The 21,140-nt window shown below is 36.5% G+C and overlaps 1 protein-coding gene across 2 annotated transcripts in view; it reads right to left on the bottom strand.

Annotated features, from left to right (window-relative positions):
* Positions 1–8,727: 8,727 nt before the first annotated feature.
* GPBP1 (GC-rich promoter binding protein 1) overlaps positions 8,728–21,140 on the bottom strand; it is a 76,461-nt gene continuing 64,048 nt past the window's right edge. For both annotated transcript variants that reach the window (XM_059175031.1, XM_059175032.1), the window contains 2 exons: positions 15,526–15,628; positions 8,728–9,686 (listed from right to left, as the gene is read on the bottom strand). In XM_059175031.1, coding sequence (XP_059031014.1) covers positions 9,528–9,686; positions 15,526–15,628 — 262 coding nt within the window. In that variant the 3' untranslated portion in view covers positions 8,728–9,527. The remainder of the gene's footprint in view (positions 9,687–15,525; positions 15,629–21,140) is intronic.

Raw genomic sequence — 21,140 nt, 5'->3', positions numbered from 1 at the left:
CTGAGCTCCCTTCATTTCTCTCTCTAGCCTGCCAAAAAAAAAAAAAAAAAGAAAAGAAAAATTCCATGGAAATAACTCCTTCCTAGCCATATAACACTCCTGGCCAACTCCCAGCCCCTTATTGAAGTAAATTTGCCTTTATCCTGAGACTCTGTCTTCTGACCTGCCTCCTGGTGTGGCCATCTCTATATATGGGTGTGCCTATGTCCCTTCCCCTTCCCCCCTTCCTTCTGCAGTATCCAAAAGGAGACACCTGTTCTGCATGGACTATGTACCGGGTTAAGCCACAAAATTACGGAGGGAGCCTCAGATTTCAGATTCTATGCCCCAGGTTTTGGTTCTGTGGAGGGATAAATAAACAGATTGTTAGAATGCATGATAATGAATAAATGAGTCCTTTGGCTAAAGTAGCTGCTTTAGACTGTAAGTTTGTGCATTTTCAGAGATTAACTCTGTTCTCTGGGCTCTTTCTGGCTATATTCAGTTCTCCTTGCTATGGTCTCTGCTCAGTATGCAGTAATCATGATTTTGGAGCCCACAAGGTTTTCTTACACCTCTGTGGAAACACCACTACTAGATATATTTGATATCTTATTTCATGATATTTTTAAATTCTTGGAAACTTTTTCTAGATTTTGTATCTAAAATATTATTTTGTAACTTAATATTTCATCCTAAGATTAACTATGTATTTTTCTTTTGTCTAAGGGTAGTTGTCTTAAGATAAGGAGATTAAGAGACTGGTTTTCACAGTCCACAGCTGCACCATCTACACATAAAGATGTTGAAAGTAATGAACTCATGGAAGGAAGGAATCTACTCCAAAGAAACTGCACAAAGCTGTAAATAAACGAAAGTATGATGAAAACATCTTCACCTTGGCTTTATGGATGTTCTTAACTTATTGTGCCTTATGCAAAAGAACACTTACAAATAATTTTATAGTGTTACTTAAATGGCAACATCAATTTGAGACCCAAGTTTAAAGAGTTTAAAGAAAAAGGAATGCAATAGTGTAGAGTTAAATTGTGTGCCCCAAAATTCATGATCACCCTGAACCTGAGGACATCCCTTTATGGAAACAGAGTCTTTGCAGATGTAATCAGCTAAAATGGATCATACTAGATTTGGCCCTAATCTGATGACTAGTGTCCTCAGAAGAAAAGAAAGCAGACATACAGACAAGCACAGGAAAACACCCATGTGAAGATTGAGGCAGGAATTAAGAGTTTTATTGCCACAAATCAAGGGATGCTAAGGATTGTTAGAAACCACCCAAACCTAGGAAAACTGAAGGAAGGATCCTTCCGCAGAGACTTCAGAGAGGGCGTGGCCCTGCCAACACATTGACTTAATAGGCTCCTGAAATCTGAGATAACAAAATTTCTGTTGTTCAAAGCATAGTTTGTGGTACTTTATCAAGCAGCCATATGAAACTCATATATTTTAAACATCGAAGTCATGAGCTCTTTAAAAAGCCAAAACGTGTTGGTCCCTGGTTTTCCCAAGCCAGAAATATGGAGGCCACTGAAGTTTCTTTCGGATATTTCATATTGTGCTGCCTGGAGAAAACAACTGACAGGCTAAGAGGCTAATTTAAAGCCTTGGTACAACTGACACTGCTGAAAAACTTAAAATTCAGTATAGAAGTCCCAGGAGTGCCATTTTCCAATGTTAAGGTAATTCATCAAGTTAAAAAAAAATTTGTTTATTCATTTGACAGAGACAGGCAGAGGGAGAGGGAGAAGCAGGTTCAGAAGGGAGTTAAAGGCGCCCCTCAAGTTAAAATTTTAATTGTAACGTGAAGACTGAATTAATAGCTCATCTTCAAAACTGTACTTGCCTAGGGCACTTGGGTGGCTCAGTTGGTTAAACATCTGCCTTTGGCTCAGGTCATGATCCCAGGGTCCTAGGATGGAGTCCCACATTGGGCTCCCTGCTCAGCAGGGAGTCTGCTTCTCCTTCTCCCTCTCCATTTCCCCCGCTCCTGCTCTTAGAAATAAAATATTTTTCAAAAGACTGTACTTGCCTTACAGATGGATGAATCTATAGATGTAAACTTACTATTTTGCTTACATTCATTTGATAATTAGCACCAATTAATTATCAAAGAATATCTTCTTTTTATGAATACCTGGCAAAAAACACAAGCGATGCTGAAGCAGTCAAAGTGTTGGATAACTTTCTGAATCACAGAATTTATACTGCAACACTTGTGTTAAACATTTGCACTGATGGTACAAAAGAAATGGGTAAACTACAGGTACTTCACTATGAATCAAGATGGTGACACTGAAGAGTATTAGTAATTATTTAATTTTTTAAATACCAGTAATTATTCAATTTTTAAAATCCCATTGCTCAGAATAGCCTGGCCAGAAAGCTGGCCCAGAATCCTTACCTAACAGTAAGGAGGAGGGGGGAGCAACAGATTCGCTTAAGAATGTTCTGCTAAAGCAGTGAAAGTTACTGATTCTACTAGATTTCAACCCTTGAGTATATGTCTTTTCAACAGACATGCAATGTCTGTGATGCAATGGGACATATACCTAAGGCTAAATATACCAGATCATGTTACCCAGATTTTGCCATCAGGAAGTATAAGGCAAATAAATTACACAATACATCTAAGTCAGAGCAGCTTACGTTATTTATGACTTTGAGATGAGTCACAATGAAAAATAATGAAAGTTTTTAAAAGTATTAACTAATAAATTTATTTAAGACCATATAATCTAAGTCAAAAGGACCATACAATCATCTAGGGCAAGATTCTCCCAAATGTAAGAAGTCCTTCACAGTATCTATGAAAACTGGTCACCAAGCTCTTGTTTGAATACTGCTACTGCTCACTTCCACTTACAAGCCATTTTGTAAGAACTCTAGTAAAAGATTTTTCATTTAGTGACTGAACTCTGCATCCCCCAACACCCTTGGATTGGCCCTAGTCCTCTTATTAGGGTAGCCTGATATAGTAAAAAGCACATCAACTTAGAAACTTAGACCTCATTCAAGTACCAGTGTACTCACATACTCACAGGAAGACTCTGGGCAGATTACTACCTTCTTGAGTTTCAGCTTATACAAATGGGGAGTACTCACGCTTTCACTTCACTCCAGCAAATGGTCTAAGGTTCTAGAAGAATATGTTTTAAACTTCTTGGTAAATATATGTTTATCCATGAAATACACATTTAGAAAATTATCTTGCTAGAGTTCTTTCCATTGACATACACAGAAAAATAAATAACAAAAACTAATATTGCTGAGTGGACTGTGTGTCAAACTCCCATAAAGACTTTACATGTATTTTTTTTTAAGATTTTATTGATTTCACCGAGAGAGCTCACAAGTAGAGAGAGAGAGGAAGGTGCAGGCTCCCTGCCCAGCAGAGAGCCCCAAGTGGGAAGGAAATCGAAGCACATACAAGTTAGGTAATCCAAACAACATCACACAAAAACTAACCAATTAATCTCTTTTCCTAATAATACTTTAAATACTTGAAAACAGCTTTTCTACCTGCTCTCTACGTGCCTTATCTTTTGGGCAGTCTTGCACACACACACAAAAATCCATTGCTCAGAATAGCCTGGCCAGAAAGCTGGCCCAGAATCCTGGATTCAAAGCAATTGATCAGCGGACCTTCTGAGACCCAAGAACGCCTATGCTAATCTAGAGCAAGACAAATACCCCTCAGCAGCCATTCAGCCTGCAAAGAGAGACATTCCAGAAGAATCTAACCTCTCTTCATAATTACCTCCAAGTCAAAAAGAACAGCTTGAAAATTTGTCAGTTAGCAACTGGAATTCCTGTAGATCTCTTCTCCACCAAATCAATAGCTAAACCTCATGGCAAACAACTGATATTACTCTCAAATTTTTTCACTAATGTCACATCTTAGAAAAGAAAGTGTGATTTTTATGTCTTAGCAGACAGACACAGTGGAACTGTACCATCCAAAAGACTAATGTTCCCTTCAGAGTAGTCACATTGGTAGACTCTGTATTCACAAACATGTGGGACAATGCTAGGCACTGAGAAGGCAGATGCTCAATGTGTGAATGATTTTGGTGATGCTGCCATTGCTTTAAGCATTTTTAGAATACTTTTGGTCCTCCTAAGTCAAGATATATGTTTAATTATCTTTGACAGTAGCTCTTCTTAGTCTTTGAGGTGACTGTTTAAAAAGTTGTAGAATCCCTTCTTTCCTCTCAATTGTGAAATAAAGCATACAAAAGTGCATGAACCATGAAGAGTTTGAATACATTTTAAATGTAAATTCAGTATATTTTTAGAAATGACTATTCAAACAAATTTTTGAAAAATAAAATTTTTTTTTCAGGTATTCTGGAATGTGCCTAGCTACCTGTGCAAAGAACCCAAGACTTACTTTCCCTGGACTGTTATATAGACAAACATTAATATAGGTTAAATAATCATGTTTCTTGAGGAAGGGCCACACCTTTTTATCTTCAGGTTTCCTCATTCACTAACACTACATTATGTTTATGGCAATTTCCCAAAATTTTTAGTAAACTTTCAGATTTACTTTGGACACAGAAAAAAAGGCTTACTTATAAAAGAGAAAAATTACTTCTTAGAACCTCATTTTTCTTAAGTCATTATGGAAGGTATTACTGATGGACTGCCTTGGGGAATTTCTCTAAAGCAGGCCACTTACCCCTAACATACCAGCAACAGTTTGCCTCTTTCATTGCGAACACACACTCCTTTACCTAGGCAACTCTTCAACTAAAGTCACACCTGGAATGAGGCATTCACAAGTTAACACTTCCACCTGTTGCTGTGGGGTTTTATTATTTCTATTAGTAATCTTTATACCCAATGTGGGACTCAAACTCCAAGATCAAGAGATGCATGCATCCAACTGAGCCAGCCAAATGCCCCCTGTCCCTGCAGTTTTAAGCAATCACGTTCAAGGATTTTTCAAGCTAAACAGAAGGAACACTGAGTCTGGCGGTCCAGTTTTAATGTCTGAAGTTTCCTCCCTGCCTGCAGGGTAAAATCAAAGTTTGGTCAGCATGGTCAACTAGGTTCTTGGTGATCTGGTCCCTTACAGCCTTACCTCCTTCTCCTGCTCCTATACTTATACTTAACTCCTTAAGGTTTCCTGAACGTCTTTGGCAGTAGGATGCCCTTGCACAGGCCAATTCCTTTGCCTAAGATTCCCTTCTGCCCTCTGTGCCTTAGTAAACTGTTCATTTGTTAAAACCAAGCTATGAGGGGCGCCTGGGTGGCTCAGTGGGTTAAAGCCTTTGCCTTCGGTATAGGTCACGATCCCAGAGTCCTGGGATTGAGCCCAACATTGGGCTCTCTGCTCCGTGGAGAGCCTGCTTCCTCCTCTCTCTCTGCCTGCCTCTCTACTTGTGATCTCTGTAAAATAAGATCTTAAAAAAATAAATAAATAAATAAGCAATGATGTCCTCTGGAAAGCCTATCTTAGCCCTCTGACCCTGCCCTACACTAACCCTATACATTACACATACTTGAAAACTAATTTGCCAAGGTTTTCCTACCAGGCTGTGATCAACTTCAGCACAGGGGTTTTTATTCTTTGTATTTTCAGCAGAGCCTGGCCTAGCAGATCCTCATTTTAGTCTATTTATGAATTAACCTGAGAAGTCACAGATTCAAGAAATACTAGTCATTGGTCATATTTAAAATGTGAACTAGTGTAGCCTTCATATGTACACTTACTTATCCTCCACCTTCGATCAGATCCCTTCTTACCCATATTGGATAAAGCAGGCATTTTGAACTTCAGATCCAGTTAGAAGCGGTTTAGCCCTGCCTCTCATTAGGTACAATAGAGTTCTCAGTCCTAACCGCAGCAACTTATTCCTAATTCTATGGATTTCTAGTCCATGCGGCACCTCTGGTGTATGTTAACTGCATTATCACCTTGCAGCTTCACTAGCTGAAAGGGGTTTCTGGTCTCTAGTTTCTGGGTTCAGATTTTTTTTTTAAGATTTTATTTATTTTACAGAAAGAGATCACAAGTAGAGAGGCAGGCAGAGAGAGAGAGAGGGAGGGAAGCAGGCTCCCCGCTGAGCAGAGTCCGATGTGGGACTCGATCCCAGGACCCTGGGATCATGACCTGAGCTGAAGGCAGCGGCTTAACCCACTGAGCCACCAAGGCGCCCTCTGGGTTCAGATTTAGCACACTGATTTTACCACTTTCCCCTATCAGACACGCGATTCCCTCATCTCCACTCCAGAACATAACTTCAGTAAAGTCCTCTTCTCTGTGCCTACTTAGCCTGAAGTATGCACTACTGAGAGATTTAACTTCACCACTTGTTGCTTTTTGTTACCTGAGCTATTATCTGGGCTTTGTATCGCTGGCACCCACCAGACTTCAAAATTCTGATGGGGACTTGAGGCCTTGGAAAAGCAACTTGCAATACCAAACCTTGGACACTCACTTATTTCAAGGCTTTTGTTCCACTTTATGTCCTGTTGCTGGTAAAGAGATGCTTTTGGTTCTCACCCAATTTACATTCAGAACAAAGAGATGACATACTCTTTACCAAATACTTCTCCAGTACTTCAGAGAAAAGTTCTGGTTTCCACCACAAGCAGGCTCTTTCTTAGAATTAATGGTCCCTATTATTGTTGGCACAACCCAAATGAGAAGATTCAAATAAAAGCACTTAATAAAACATCTTTTATAAAGTTATGAGTAGGAGATTATGGAGCATCCAAATAGAATGTGATGCCAAGTTAATGATGGCTTTTTGTGAATCAAAAGCAAGTCATTTATGACATATTCCTAAATTTAAGATATGTTCATATAACCATATTCTAACAACAGTACAAAATAAACACTAACAAAGGATTTTAAAGTTTTTGTTTATAGGAATCAGGCCCTTCAAGACACTGAATTTTTAATAGTTAATATAAATCTGGTGTTATCAAATCAATCTGATTATTTTCAGGTTAACACTTCTACATTTATTTCAACTTTAATAGAAATAGATTTATGGAAATATAAATAATTCTAATCCTTATCTTAATATAAAGCAAATTAAGATACAATTTTTGAAATACTATTTTAAACCCATTACCATAAGATTTCTGCTCATTTATTACATTTCATACCAAAAAGGGGGGAGGAAGTGCTGAAAGGAGGGAGGTAGTAATAAGAGGGAAGGATTACAAAGAAGGGGAAACCAAAAAACTTCTGGGGGTGACAGGTATTGTTCAATACCTTGATTGCAGTGATGGTTTCACAAATCAAAGTTTATCAAATGATACCTTTAAATGTGTAGTTTACGTTAATTTATACTTTAGTAAAATGGACTGTTAAAAATAAATAAATAAATAACCTGCTGTGGAGAAATGGGAGTATGAAGCAGCCCAAAGTACTTCTTTTTCAGACCTCCATCATGGCCTATTTTTGAGTTCAACAATTCTACACTAGATGTCCAATTTAACTAGTACTTATGAGCTCCCTTTCAAACAATATGGTCCAAACTCTTTACCAGCTACCCCTTATTCAGAGAGCAAGTTAAAATTATGCTAAGATGTAATGGTTCTATTGAAATACTTTGTATGGATCCACCCACTCAGTAACCAAACTTGGTGATACTATCATTTAATAAGGAGAGTAAACCACACCACTGTACCTTACCATGCTTATAAAAGGTAAACTAAAACACAGTCCATATCAATGCTATGAATGCACAATAAACATTACTTAACTGATAAGAATTAAGATTAAAAAAAAATTTATCTGAATGTAAAGCAAAAGATGCCAGAAAAATTTTCTTAAGAAATCTTTTCTGAAAGCTCTTCAGTCGAAACAGATTTTTAATGTAAACCACATTTCTCAGGTCCCTTTTTAGCTTATGTTAGCAAATACATTTTACATCTGATAGATTTCATTTATCTGTTAACCAAACAGTGCAATCTAAGAGTCCCCCAAACATTTCGTTACGTGATACTGACAGAGTTTTGTGAAAGCATACTTGGGACGTGACAGTACATTTCACACTAGATGATTAGATTGCATTGTGGTGTATTTTAAGAATCTATTTAAAAAGGTAATTTTAAGATCTATTTAATACTTTGTTAACCATTCTAACTCATCCTTAGTTTTTGTGGGGATAAAACTGTGCTTTTGGTTTTTGTTTGTTTTTAATTTCCCCATCACCACCAGTCTCAGTGTGAACAAAAAATCTGGCTTCTCTTGAAAGCTGGGAAGTTTGGGCAGGACCTTGAGGTAGAAACAGCAAAACCACTGCAGCCTTCTGAGAAAATACAATTTAAAAGAAAAAACTGACGATCAGCTTAATCTAATAGAAAACCTACATTCTTGCTGAGATTAAACCCTTTACAATCAGCATATATTTAAACATGGACAGAAATGGGATGAGGAAAGCTATAAGCAAATGCAAGTAAACAAAACAAGAAACAGCGAAATACAAATATACAGAGCTAAATTACTCTTCCAGTCAGCAATGAAACAGTAATGATTCTAAAATATGCAAGTGAAAAATAAAGTGACTATTTAACAACATTCATTCATTTAATAAACTTGTTAAGCATTTGATAATAAAAAGAATATTTTCCATAACTTTCTTTTTGTAAACTAAGAAAGTAATCACTATCTTTAATAAAGAAAGTATAACTTTGTTTTAATAAGTAAATAAAGCATTTTGTGTTTAGAAACCAAAACCTTGAACACTAGAGAGAACAACAATATTCTGAAAATCCAGTTTATTTTCCATGTGTGGACAGATCCAGTCAGTGTGATCAGTTTTTCTGCATGTGTAATAATTTATCAAAATAAGTATTCCCACAAGACTCTTCCATCATCTCTGAAAGTCCTAGTCTGAAAACATACCCAAATAAAGTTCTTGAAAATCACCTCTTAAAATTTGGAAGAAAGTGTGTCAAAAGTCTTTCCTGTAACGTTTACCGAACTACACATGGCTAAAGAGCAATTTATGTTTTTAAAAGGTGACTAGTACAACACTTGAGTTCAGGAAATTAATGTTTTAGTGCACTTTGCTCCAGTTTTAGCCAACATGCTACATTGTCCTTTTGGGGGTGGGGGGGGCACAAAGTGGACTTGAGGATTTCCATTGTACGAAAGAGATATGACTCTGCAAGCAAAACAGTGTAAGCTGCCTTTTTTCTTAAGACCTGGACATTTTAAGACAGAAGCTTTGCAAAACATTACACAATTTTTTATTATTAAATGAGAAAATCTCATTTGTTACATCGTCACATTGCTAGTCAGAGAAATGCTGCAGTGATGAAGAAAGTCAATGTTGGATCAACCAAAGTCCTCATTTCTACAACATTCATTTACAAAGAAATAATGTTCAACACAGCCCAACACAACATTCTTGGTTTTCTTCATAGTGAAGTCCCTCAAAAAAATCATCTTCTAATGGGGTACTTTACTACATAAATTATAGTTCTTCATTTTTACAATTCACCCCAAACTGTATGAGAGATGTATCACACTAAAATTTCTAAAGCTGTTAGGAAATCCTTCACACATCATCATCATCTGATGTGTCACTGCTACTTGTCTCTGTGTCATCATTCTCAATAGTGGGTTTGAAAGTGCTGTTTTTCCAGGGTCCAAACTTGAAGTCACAGATCAGGCCATTTTTCAAAATACCATTTTTCCTCAGACCATTCTTCTGTAACTAAAAGATCAAAAATAAATATATTAAATACATAATCTATCCTCCTCCAGGGGTTACTTATCAATTAAGAATACTGCAATAATTCAATGTAACCATGACTACATTAAAAAAATTGTCTTCTACCCTGAAAATTCCAGATGATACTCATTTCTGGAAAACTAGTTAAATACAGTAATTGATTCAACTGTTCTAACAAATTATTCCCTGGGAATAAATCCTTACCTTTTAGAGAACCACAATTAACACCTACCAAACCAGAAAGCAGATAAATAAAATTAATGTTTATTATTAGCATAGTGAAAAAAGCATAAATTGTCAATCCAGACAGAGTAGGTGTGGACATAATCCTATCACTTGTTAAGGTACTAAATAATCCTTTCCAAATTTTCATTTCTTTAAGTGAAAGTTGTACCAAATACCTTCAGTGCAAACTAGAATAAAATTAGCAGCTGTTAAAATTCAGCTGTTACTATTATTCTGACCAAACTGAACTATCAACACACCCCACAAACTGCTTTATTCACACACTACAGAGTAAGTAGAATACAAACCATTCCAGTAGGCAAGTATTCAAGTTATGTCCACAAAATAACAAAATCAAATACAGCCTTTGCTTAACCGCAGAGATTCTAATACTGGGGAAAAAATAGTCTTCCGTTTTTGAAAATGAGAAATCAGAACTAAAGGGGTTAGATGGTAGTAAATAAGAACTGGGCCCAAAGACCACAAATTGGGGGGGGGGGGGGGGAGGTGCTGGTCCAAATTAGAAAAATTTAAAGACACAAAACTAAGTTACATTAATAATGGTAACATTATAATCTCTAATAACTGTGGTCCTTTGAGTTTCTTTCATGAAAAATGAGTCTCTAGTAATTTACACCAAAATCTCTAAATACAACCTTCTAAATCCACCCCATATTACTATCTGGACCTGTCTAGAAGCTTCACATTCTACAAGGTTTTCTCTTTTCTTTTTTTTTTTAATCATTAAATCTTGAGTGTTAGGTTATGATCCAAATGAAAAAAAGCTGCTTACATCACAGCTAATTTTGTTACAGACTTTCACAAACAAGTAATAACAAGTCTAGAATCTTAGCCCTCAATTTTCCTTTTGCCCATCCTATTCCTATTCTCTATTTTCCATAGATTTCCTTTTCTAAATTATACAGTTTAAGCTACCTCCCCTTCACTTTGAATAAATGACCTCATACCACCTTTACTAAGAAAAACCAAAGTGCATGTATGCATCCCCTGGTGTTCTCAGTCACTGCGATGAGTACAAACACAACCTGGCCTTTTCTTAAAGGTACACCTTTACCACCCCCTAAAGTTCTATCCTTGCTTTTCACATACTTATCATCAATGCTATCTCATCTTTCCACAGCCCGAAATCAGCTGGAGAACTTACTGATTTTATTTTTTATTAACTTTTTTAAAAGATTTTCATTTATTTATTTTACAGACAGATCACAAGTAGGCAGAGAGGCAGGCAGAGAGAGAGGAGAAAGCAGGCTCCCCACTGAGCAGAGAGCCCGATGCGGGGCTCCATTCCAAGACACTGGAATCATGATCCAAGCGGAAGGCAGAGGCTCCAACCCACTGAGCCACCCAGGTGCCCCAGAACTTACTGATTTTAAAGAAGGGGGAGGTCACCTGGGTGCTCAGTCAGTTAAGAATCTGACTTCAGCTTAGGTTATGATCTCAGGGTGCTAGGATGGAACCCCCTATAGGGCTCCATGTGCAGCACGGAGTCTGCTTGTCCCTTTCCCTCTCCCCCCATCGTGTGGACTCTGTAATAAATAAAACTTAAAAAAAAAAAAACAAAAAACTAAATTTTTTTCTCTAAATGTCTGCACTGTCCCCACAAATATCTAACTTAGCATGTTCTTTTTAAAAGCCTCCTAAAAACTAGCTCCTCCTGTATTTTTGTTTATAACAATACAATTAGCAGTCCAGAGCTTAAAATTTTCAAAATCCTACTGATTCTATTTCAGATCTCAGTCTCATCAAGACCGTGTTTTACTATCATTTCTCCCTCCTCTAATTATTACATTCCCAACTAATCAATCTGATTCTGATCTTCCAAACTACCCTTCCAATGTATACCCTATACTACACCTTTATTCCATGATGTACAAATGACTGTTTCACATCCCTTAAACACACACACACACACACAGAAATACCTCCAACACACTGACTCACTCTCTCCTGCTCTCACCTTAAATATTTTGATATCACATTCTGTTTTACATGGAAATCCCTCTAGCCACATTAAAATTTTACTCTATGAAGGACCTCATCTATGTAAAAGTCTGTAATATCTTGGGCAAAATTTAAAAACAGAGTTTGAAATCAGAGTCTCCTCTGTTAACATTTAAAATATAAATCCTTTAATAAATAGCATTAAGCCCTAATGATTTTTCAGGTACTTTTGTCAAATGGTATGTCTTCATTAATATGAACATATCCATGTCATTAGTTTAGGATAATCTGGACATTATACTTATATACCACTGCTTTCCAATATACAGAATGCACAAAATTTTTTGTATAACTCTGTAGGATTTTATCTACCTGCCCAGTTATCATGAAAGTGAAAGCCAACTCTCTTTGTCAGATAAATATTGATGTTCCTTGGAACTACTACCTTATGGTAATGGTACCTGGTGGCTTTCTCTTGATGGCTTTCACCAGATTCAGCAGTGTTTAAACAGATTCACAAACTGATAAATCCATACAGTAAACTACTATTCACCAAACATGGATGATTTTCAAAAGGATAAAAGCAGCCAAATCTAAAACTACACAGTACTTGGTTCAATTACTGAAAACATTCCAGAGACATATGGTGACAAAAACAAATCAATGTCTGTCAAGGACTATAGCTGGGAGTAGAAGAATTGAATGCCAGGGGGGATGATTGTTATACATCTGTCATCTGTCAAAACTCATCCCACAGTGCACTTAAAGTCAACGTTTTTATGTAAAATATTAAGTATAAAACACAAGACCAAAAAAAGACCCCTTAAAACTACTACACATCATTAACTTCACAACCATGTTATGAAAAATAACATGAGGCACTAAGAACTTCTGAATATAAAATTTAATCTGGGAAGAAATGTAAAATGGGAGAAGTAAAATTATCTGTTCACAGATGACATGACCTTAATACGTAGAACACTCTGAAGATTCCACATATTAAGAACGAATATAGCAAAGTTGCACACTTATGATCAACACACAAAAGTCAGTTGTGCTTCCTTAACAATGAATAATCCAAAAAGGAAAGAAGAAAACAATTCTATTTACCACTGTATTAAAAAGAATAAAAACTTAGAAATAAATATAAGGAATAAACAACCAAAAAAGGCCAAAAATTTCTACAATGCAAACTATAAATCACTGCTGCAAATACTTAAAGAACACCAACATATGTAAAGACAGTCCATACTCCTGGACTGTGACTATTACATCCAAAGCAATCCACAGAATAAATGCAATCCCTACCAAAATCTCAAAGGTATTTTCTGCAGAAGTAGAAAAACCAATCCTAAAATTCATATGGAATCTCAAGGGTTTCCAAATAGCCAAAATAATCTTTAAAAACAACAACTAAGGGGACGCCTGGGTGGCTCAGTTGGTTAAGCAGCTGCCTTCGGTTCAGGTCATGATCCCAGCGTCCTGGGATCGAGTCCCACATCGGGCTCCTTGCTCCGCAGGGAGCCTGCTTCTCCCTCTGACTCTGCCTTCCACTCTGTCTGCCTGTGCTCACTCTCGCTCGCTCTCTCTCTGACAAATAAATAAATAAAATCTTTAAAAAAAAAAAAAAAAAAAAAAAAACAACAACTAAGGGGCGCCTGGGGGGCTCAGTGGGTTAAAGCCTCTGCCTTCAGCTCAGGTCATGATCCCAGCTGGGATCGAGCCCCGAATCGGCTCTCTGCTCAGCAGGGAAACTGCTTCCTCCTCTCTCTCTGCCTGCTTCTCTGCCTACTTGTGATGTCTGTCTGTCAAATAAATAAAATCTTTAAAAAAACAAACAAACAAACAAACAAACAATAACGACAACAACAACTAAATTGGAACTTTCATTCTTCCTGGTTTCTAAACTTATTTCAGAGGTGAAGTCATCAAGACAATGTGGTACTGGCCAAAAAAATAAAAATAAAAAATAAAAAAATAAATCACACAGAAAAAACCAGTGGAATACAAAGCCCAGAAATAAACCCTTTCATTGATGGTTGATCCCTTAACAATACAAGGGTTAGGGGCACCAACATGCCCCCTTCACTCCATGCAGTCAAAAATCCATGCATTACTTTGGACTTCCCCCAAATTTAACTACTAACAGTCTGCTGTTGACTAGGAAGCCTTATAGATAACAGAAAGCAATTAATATATATTTTCTATGTTATATTTATTATATACAGCATTCTTAAAGGTAAAAAGTGAAAATGTTAAGACGATTGTAAGAGATAATATATGTACAGTACTGGAAAATATCGGCATCTAAGTAGACTCATGCAACTGAAATCTGTATTCTTCAAGAAGAAACTGCATACTCAAATGATTTTTGACAAAGTTTTGACAGATACATCCACAAGAATGAAGGCAGATCCTTACAACACAAACAAAACTAACACAAATGGATCAAAGACTTAAACCTAAGAATCAAAACTATCTATCACAGATTTAAGAAACGACAGGGGAGGAGCGCCTGGGTGGCTCAGTGGGTTAAAGCCTCTGCCTTCAGTTCAGGTCATGATCTCAGGGTCCTGGGATCGAGCCCCACATCGGGCTCTCTGCTTAGCGAGGAGCCTGCTTCCTCCTTTCTCTCTCTGCCTATCAAATAAATAAATAAAATCTTAAAAAAAAAAAAAATGAAAACACAGGGGAAAAAAGATTCAGGACATTCAGTGTGGTATGGATTTCTGTAATAAGACAGTGAAAGTAGGGGGAACTAAGGAATAAAATCGATAAACAGGACCCCATCAAAAATTTAAAACTTTTATGCATCAAAGAATATAATCAAGAGAGTAAAAAGACTATTTATGGAATGTGAAAAAGTATTTGTAAATCATGTAGAAACAGGAGTTAAAATCCACAATATATAAAGAAATACCACAACTCCACAAGAACCTGATTAAAAATGGTCAAAGTACCTGAATACATATTTCTCCAAAGAGGTACACAAATGGCCAGTAAGTACAAGCAAAGATTCTCAACATCACTATTAACCAATACTGAAGTGCAAATTAAAACCACAGTGAGATACCTACTTGGCAATCATTAGTATAGCTCCTATCAAACAGATAAGGTAAGGTAAGGTAAGGTAAGATAAATTCTTGAGCATCACTGGTGGGTATATAAAATGGTGCAGCTTCTGTGGAAAAATGGTTATGGGTGGTTCCTCAAAAAGTTAAACACAGATGACCACATGGTCCAGCAATTCCAATTCTATCAAACATTTCCTAATACTCTTTCAAAAAGGAGACTGGAAACAAAAAGATGTTTCAGAACTTGAAATATTCTTATGCAAGGAGAAGGATAAAAGATGAAGCAATACTTGGAAAGCTACTGATGCTTTTTACTTATCCCCACATATTTAAACAAAAAAAGTCAGAAACATGACAAATCACAGACATATTATTTATATTAATTCCCAAGCACTGCAGACTGGTTTAAAACAAAGGCAATTCCGACATATATTGTGGTGTCTAATAAATTCCCAAATAGAAAGGTATAAAACCTCCCTTCCCTTAAAAAATGCTTAATATGTTGTTCTGATTAAGGAAAGGCAATGTAAAGTGAACTTGTATGATACAGGTCTTCTCACCTGTTCACTAATAACTTGGAATTCTCTCATTTCATCCTCAGTTAAGGGAGCACATGTTTCATCATTCTCACTGTCTTCTTGCCAGCCCATCTCCTTTAACAATCTGAAAAGGTAGGGAAATAGGTAAATTTAATTTAGAGCTTCACCCAAGTAGGATACTACCATTTACACTGTGTGCAAGAAAACACCATCCATATCCATTATAAAAAGTCCTCGAGACACATAAACACACTCTTTTACTCTATGCTTTCAATCTTTCTGAAAATGAGCAACTAAGATTAAAGCCCAAAAAACTGTGTTAATTAAGATTTAGAATGAACCTTGCAACTGCTTTAAACTTTGTCAGAGGTTCTCCAAGCTGGAAATTTGCAGAAGGGTGTCTAGCTCAGAAACTAAAATAAAAAACTGCTAAAAATGTAAACTAAAAGTAAAAGCAATATTTATCCTGGTTTTCTTTAATATCCCCACAGTCTATCATATTCTTAGCTACTCATTTTTTTTTAAGATTTTATTTATTTATTTGACAGAGATCACAAGTAGACAGAGGCAGGCAGAGAGGGGGGGGGAAAGCAGGCTCCCTGCTGAGCAGAGAGTCTGAGGCAGGGCTCAATCCCAGGACCCTGGGATCATGACCTGAAAGGAAAGCAGAGGCTTTAACCCACTGAGCTTCCCAGGTGCCCCCACATTACGTTTTTTTGCTTTGAACAACTGAGCTATCTTATCCCCACCTTACATTTTACAGTGTATTTACCTGTTGATATTACCTCTCAGGTGTATGCCAGTCATCAACCTCAACACATATTTCAGTGTGAAAGGGGCATTGTGTTCTACAGTAACAGAAAGACCACTTTTTTAAAAGCTCTTAACTAGGACCTAAGTAAATGAAATAAATAATATGGCAATTCTGTTTTCTTTCCAATTTTTAAGAGAATACCTCCATCTTAGGCACAGAGAGTCTAAGAAAAAAAAAATCATTAGCAGGGACCAAGGACTTTTCTCCAGTCAGACAAATATGAAAATCATAGTCACAGCTGATGCATTTGACTTAACTATTTCAAAGTTTGTTTCTTATACAGCTACATATATTGTATTGGTCTGTCTGTATTAGTTTTTTAATAATTATCTCTCTTCAAATAAATAAATAAGGGGCACCTTTAAGGGGCACCTGGGTGGCTCAGTGGGTTAAGCCTCTGCCATTGGCTCAGATCATGATCTCAGGGTCCTGGGATAGAGCCCCACATCTGGCTCTCTGCTCAGCGGGACGTGCTTCTCCCCCCACCCCCCACCTGCCTCTCTGCCTACTTGTGATCTCACTCTCTGTGTCAAATAAATAAATAAAATCTTTAAAAAACCAATTATCTCTTTTACGTATTTGTTATTCCATTCATACCTACTCAACTTTCAACTTGAGCCTGCAACAAAGGTCTTGTACCTTTTCAATAATCTCACAGAATATCAGTGCTCAGAGAATCTGAATAAAATTTAATATAACATCCATATTTTACATATAAAGAATCAAGACAATATAGTAAAATAACTGGCTTACTTGATGGCAAAGAAGCAAAGAGAATTCTGGTTTCCTCCTTCCAAGTTAGTTTATATTGCACCAAACCCTCTAGACCAAAATGTCACAAAATCACTGTCAATTATACTATTTCTCTCATTCTTTTTAATCGTTTAACACTTTTTTTTTCCAACAGTGTCTTCACTCTTCAACTCAGATGACTTCTTATGGAATGGCATTTCCATTCCCAATGTCACCTAGTTCAGAGCCTACAGATCTAGATAGGTAAAACAATCTAACTGCTTTTGCTAGATCCTTTAGTTAACTGCAAGTTTACTAAACAATAATGCAAATGAAACAAATTATTTCAAATTGTATAAAAGACAAGCATACCTAAATGTCCAATCTCACACATTTCCCCTCCCTTCCAGTGGGTATAACTGTTAACTTTCTGGAATAGCTTTCAAAACAAATACTTTGCTCCACAGTTAGTAATATACTGTGACAGTGATCTGGACACCTTTGCTTTTTCAAACTATTACCAAGTCACCCATACACCACCTTACACTTTCATAATACTCTGCTGAGTGTTTCCAATTGCTTTCCACTTCCTAAAGAACAAACTCCTTAACACCAATGACCACAAATTCACATTTCTTACATTTGAAAAAACATAGGTTTAGAAGCAGAGGACTTGGGTCACAATTCCTACTCTATCATAAACAGGTACAGAAGCCACTTCTCTGAGCTATTTCTTCATCTCAAGCAATAAAGAAGCTGGAATAGATCTCAAAGGCCCTGGCTCTTCAATTTCATTCTAATTCCATTAAGGACTACACACTCCCTCAAGATAGCTCACTCACTGGCCCTAAACAAACCAGGTATGTATTTAACTCTAAATATCCATTTCACACCCTCATTGTCCTAGTAATGTCTCACCTTTAAAGATTTAGCTCTTAATTACTCTGACTGGTACTAAAGTCAGGAGATCATCCCAAACTCCCTTGAATTTCTTTGGCACTCATTTGATGCTTTCAACAACTATCCCCCACCCTTAACGTTCAAGCTATCCTATGATGATGATATACTGAAACCTGACAACAAAACTAGGTTTGTAATATTTTATGTTTCATGTATTTTTCATTTTATATTTTAGATTATACATATGAACTAAGAATTGTCATCCTTGAAAACTATATCACTGACACCTGCTTCATTAAATTCATCCAATGTTAAGTACTTAATATGCACATAACTTAAGAATCACAAAGTTCATAGGAAATCTGAAGCCATAGAGAAGAAATACCACTCCATTTTCAGAGAAATAAAACCCAAAATCTAAAAGAAGGCATTACCTTTGCTACCTCAAAAAAACAATGTATTAATGTAGAACACTTACACTATACAAAGCAGAAAGAAAACTCATGGTAAGAAATTTAAATTAAAATGGTTATGTCCTCTTTTTATTGACTTGGAATCCTTTTTAGCATGTGCAACATTAAATATAAAGTTTTTTAAAAAGATATATATAGGGCGCCTGGGTGGCTCAGTGGGTTAAGCCGCTGCCTTCGGCTCAGGTCATGATCTCAGGGTCCTGGGATCGAGTCCCGCATCGGGCTCTCTGCTCAGCAGGGAGCCTGCTTCCGTCTCTCTCTCTCTGCCTGCCTCTCCGACTACTTGTGATTTCTCTCTGTCAAATAAATAAATAAAATCTTTTAAAAAAAAATAAAAAAAATAAAAAAAATAAAAAAATAATAAAAAATATTAAAAAAAAAAAAAAAAAAAAAAAAAAAAAAAAAAAGATATATATACACACACACATATATGTGTGTGTGTATATATACGTGTGTGTGTGTGTGTGTGTGTGTGTTCAGGTAGTCAACACTGATAATCTCTTCATGTAGCATGGGTTCCTCACCAACCCTCCTAGAGTTTATTCCAATTTTAGATCTCTTCTTCTTGGCTCTATTTGGCTTAGTTCCTCAATTCTATTCTATTTTCTCCCGTTAGTAGTCAGCAGAAGACCAAAATCTGTCGAGGTATGGTTTTGACAAGTCTGTCTTCCCTGTACCTCCATGAACCAAAGAAGAAACGACCGAAACACTTTTTACACTATGTCTGCAGATGAAGAATTAACAACACTAAATCATTCATTATTGGTATTGGGGTCATAAGAGTACTTTCTAAGTAACTGTGACTCAACCTTCTTTTGCTAGAAAATACTGAAGGCAAATACGAAACAAAAAGGTCCTAACTTTCAACTTTACTATTAAGTTTCAACTTTTATTACAGCCTTAACAGTTTCTACAAGTAGGTAATTTATCTTTATTCTTTTATTGCCTATATGCTGTATCTCCCTAAAAGAGAACTCATCTTTTACTATCATTAGAACATCTGGTTTGTACACTTCTGCACAAGACTTGTTCTCTTCTATCAACTGTCTGACTAGAAATATTTAAATGACTACTGGTGAGAATGGGAACTGGAAAACGTATCTTTGGGTACTAGCATGGCAGAATCTGATTATTTTAATTATGTGTGCCATTTGACCAATCAACTTCATTCCTAGTAGTCTGTTTTATAAACACACTTACATAAATGTTTAAGGATATAAATACAAGGATGTTCATATGGGTACTAGCTCACTGCAAAAATCAACAAGGGTCTTGATCTCACCGCCCTGAAATCATGACCTGAGCCAAAATCAAGAGTTGGGACACTGAACCAACTGAGGCACCCAGGTGGCTCACACAAACACTACTTGTAAAAAAAAAAAAAAAAAAAAAAAAAAAAAAAAAAAAAAAAGAGAGAGACACAGGGAAGGATCCCTGTTCAGTAGATAAATAGTTTTCATGAATTATATCCATACTACAGAAGAGCAGCTTCAAAGGAGGTATATAATATTTCTATTAGAAAAATACTGAAATGTCTATTTATGCCTATCTTTTTTAAAAGGAATTAAGGTTTGCTAGTTTTTGCACATATGACACTGCAGCCAGCATTCAGCCTACAGTAAGAGTCACAAATCTCATGAGGTAAAGAAATCCTACCCTTTGGGCGGAAATAAAAAGTATGGTTACTGATCCATTCATTAGACTAAATGCAGAGTAACAAAATATAGTTGCCCAAACAACTAAATTTAAAGATACTACCTAGTTAAGTTAGCTTACAACTAATCTAGTTAAATTAACTCTCATCAAATGGGCATTCACGTTTATCATACACCCAATAAATTATTTTAGGTAAAAGGAAGCCCAAATTAGTATAGGAGGATTACAAAATTAAAACAAATGCCTGTATTCTCAAACACAATAGTTATAGCCACATTGAAAAAGAGCAAGACATAATCTGGTAAAGGGGAACAAAAACCATCATAGAAATTAAAAATAATGTAAGAATTGGGCCAGAAAGACAAACATATAAAGGGGTCTTTAATATAAATTTTTAAAAATTATTCCACAGTAGGTATAGCCTACGTACCCACTGTCTTAGAATTAAAAGAAGTTCTAAAAGAAATAACACCTAACTAAACAGAAAGTCAAGTCAACCACAGAGACTGTTAAGAAGTATCACTCCACACTGAGCCTGGTCCTAAAGAACATTTAAAAAAAAAAAACCAAGAACACAAACGGGGAGCAGCCAGCAGAGGAAGAAGCAGGTTCCCCTCTGAGCAATGAGCCAAAGGTTTATTTCAAGACCACATGAAGAGTAAATCATTTCTACCAAAATACTGCTCTTAATTTTAGAATCATGGGAAGAAAAAAACATAAAAGTTCACTCTAGACTTTAATACTCTTCAATTCTTAGACTAACTCACTTAAGGGTTACCCATTTAAAAACTGTTTTAAGAATATAATAACAGGGGCGCCTGGGTGGCTCAGTGGGTTAAGCCGCTGCCTTCGGCTCAGGTCATGATCTCAGGGTTTTGGGATCGAGCCCCGCATTGGGCTCTCTGCTCAGCAGGGAGCCTGCTTCCTCCTCTCTATCTGCCTGCCTCTCTCCTACTTGTGATCTCTCTCTGTCAAATAAATAAATAAAATCTTAAAAAAAAAAAAAAAAAGAATATAATAACAGAAGGGGCGCCTGGGTGGCTCAGTGGGTTGGGCCGCTG

This window comes from Mustela lutreola, chromosome 5, assembly GCF_030435805.1.
Source record: "Mustela lutreola isolate mMusLut2 chromosome 5, mMusLut2.pri, whole genome shotgun sequence".
Classification (NCBI taxonomy): Eukaryota; Metazoa; Chordata; class Mammalia; order Carnivora; family Mustelidae; genus Mustela; species Mustela lutreola.
Note: the sequence above shows the minus strand (reverse complement) of the source record. Positions and strands in the feature narration are given on the sequence as shown.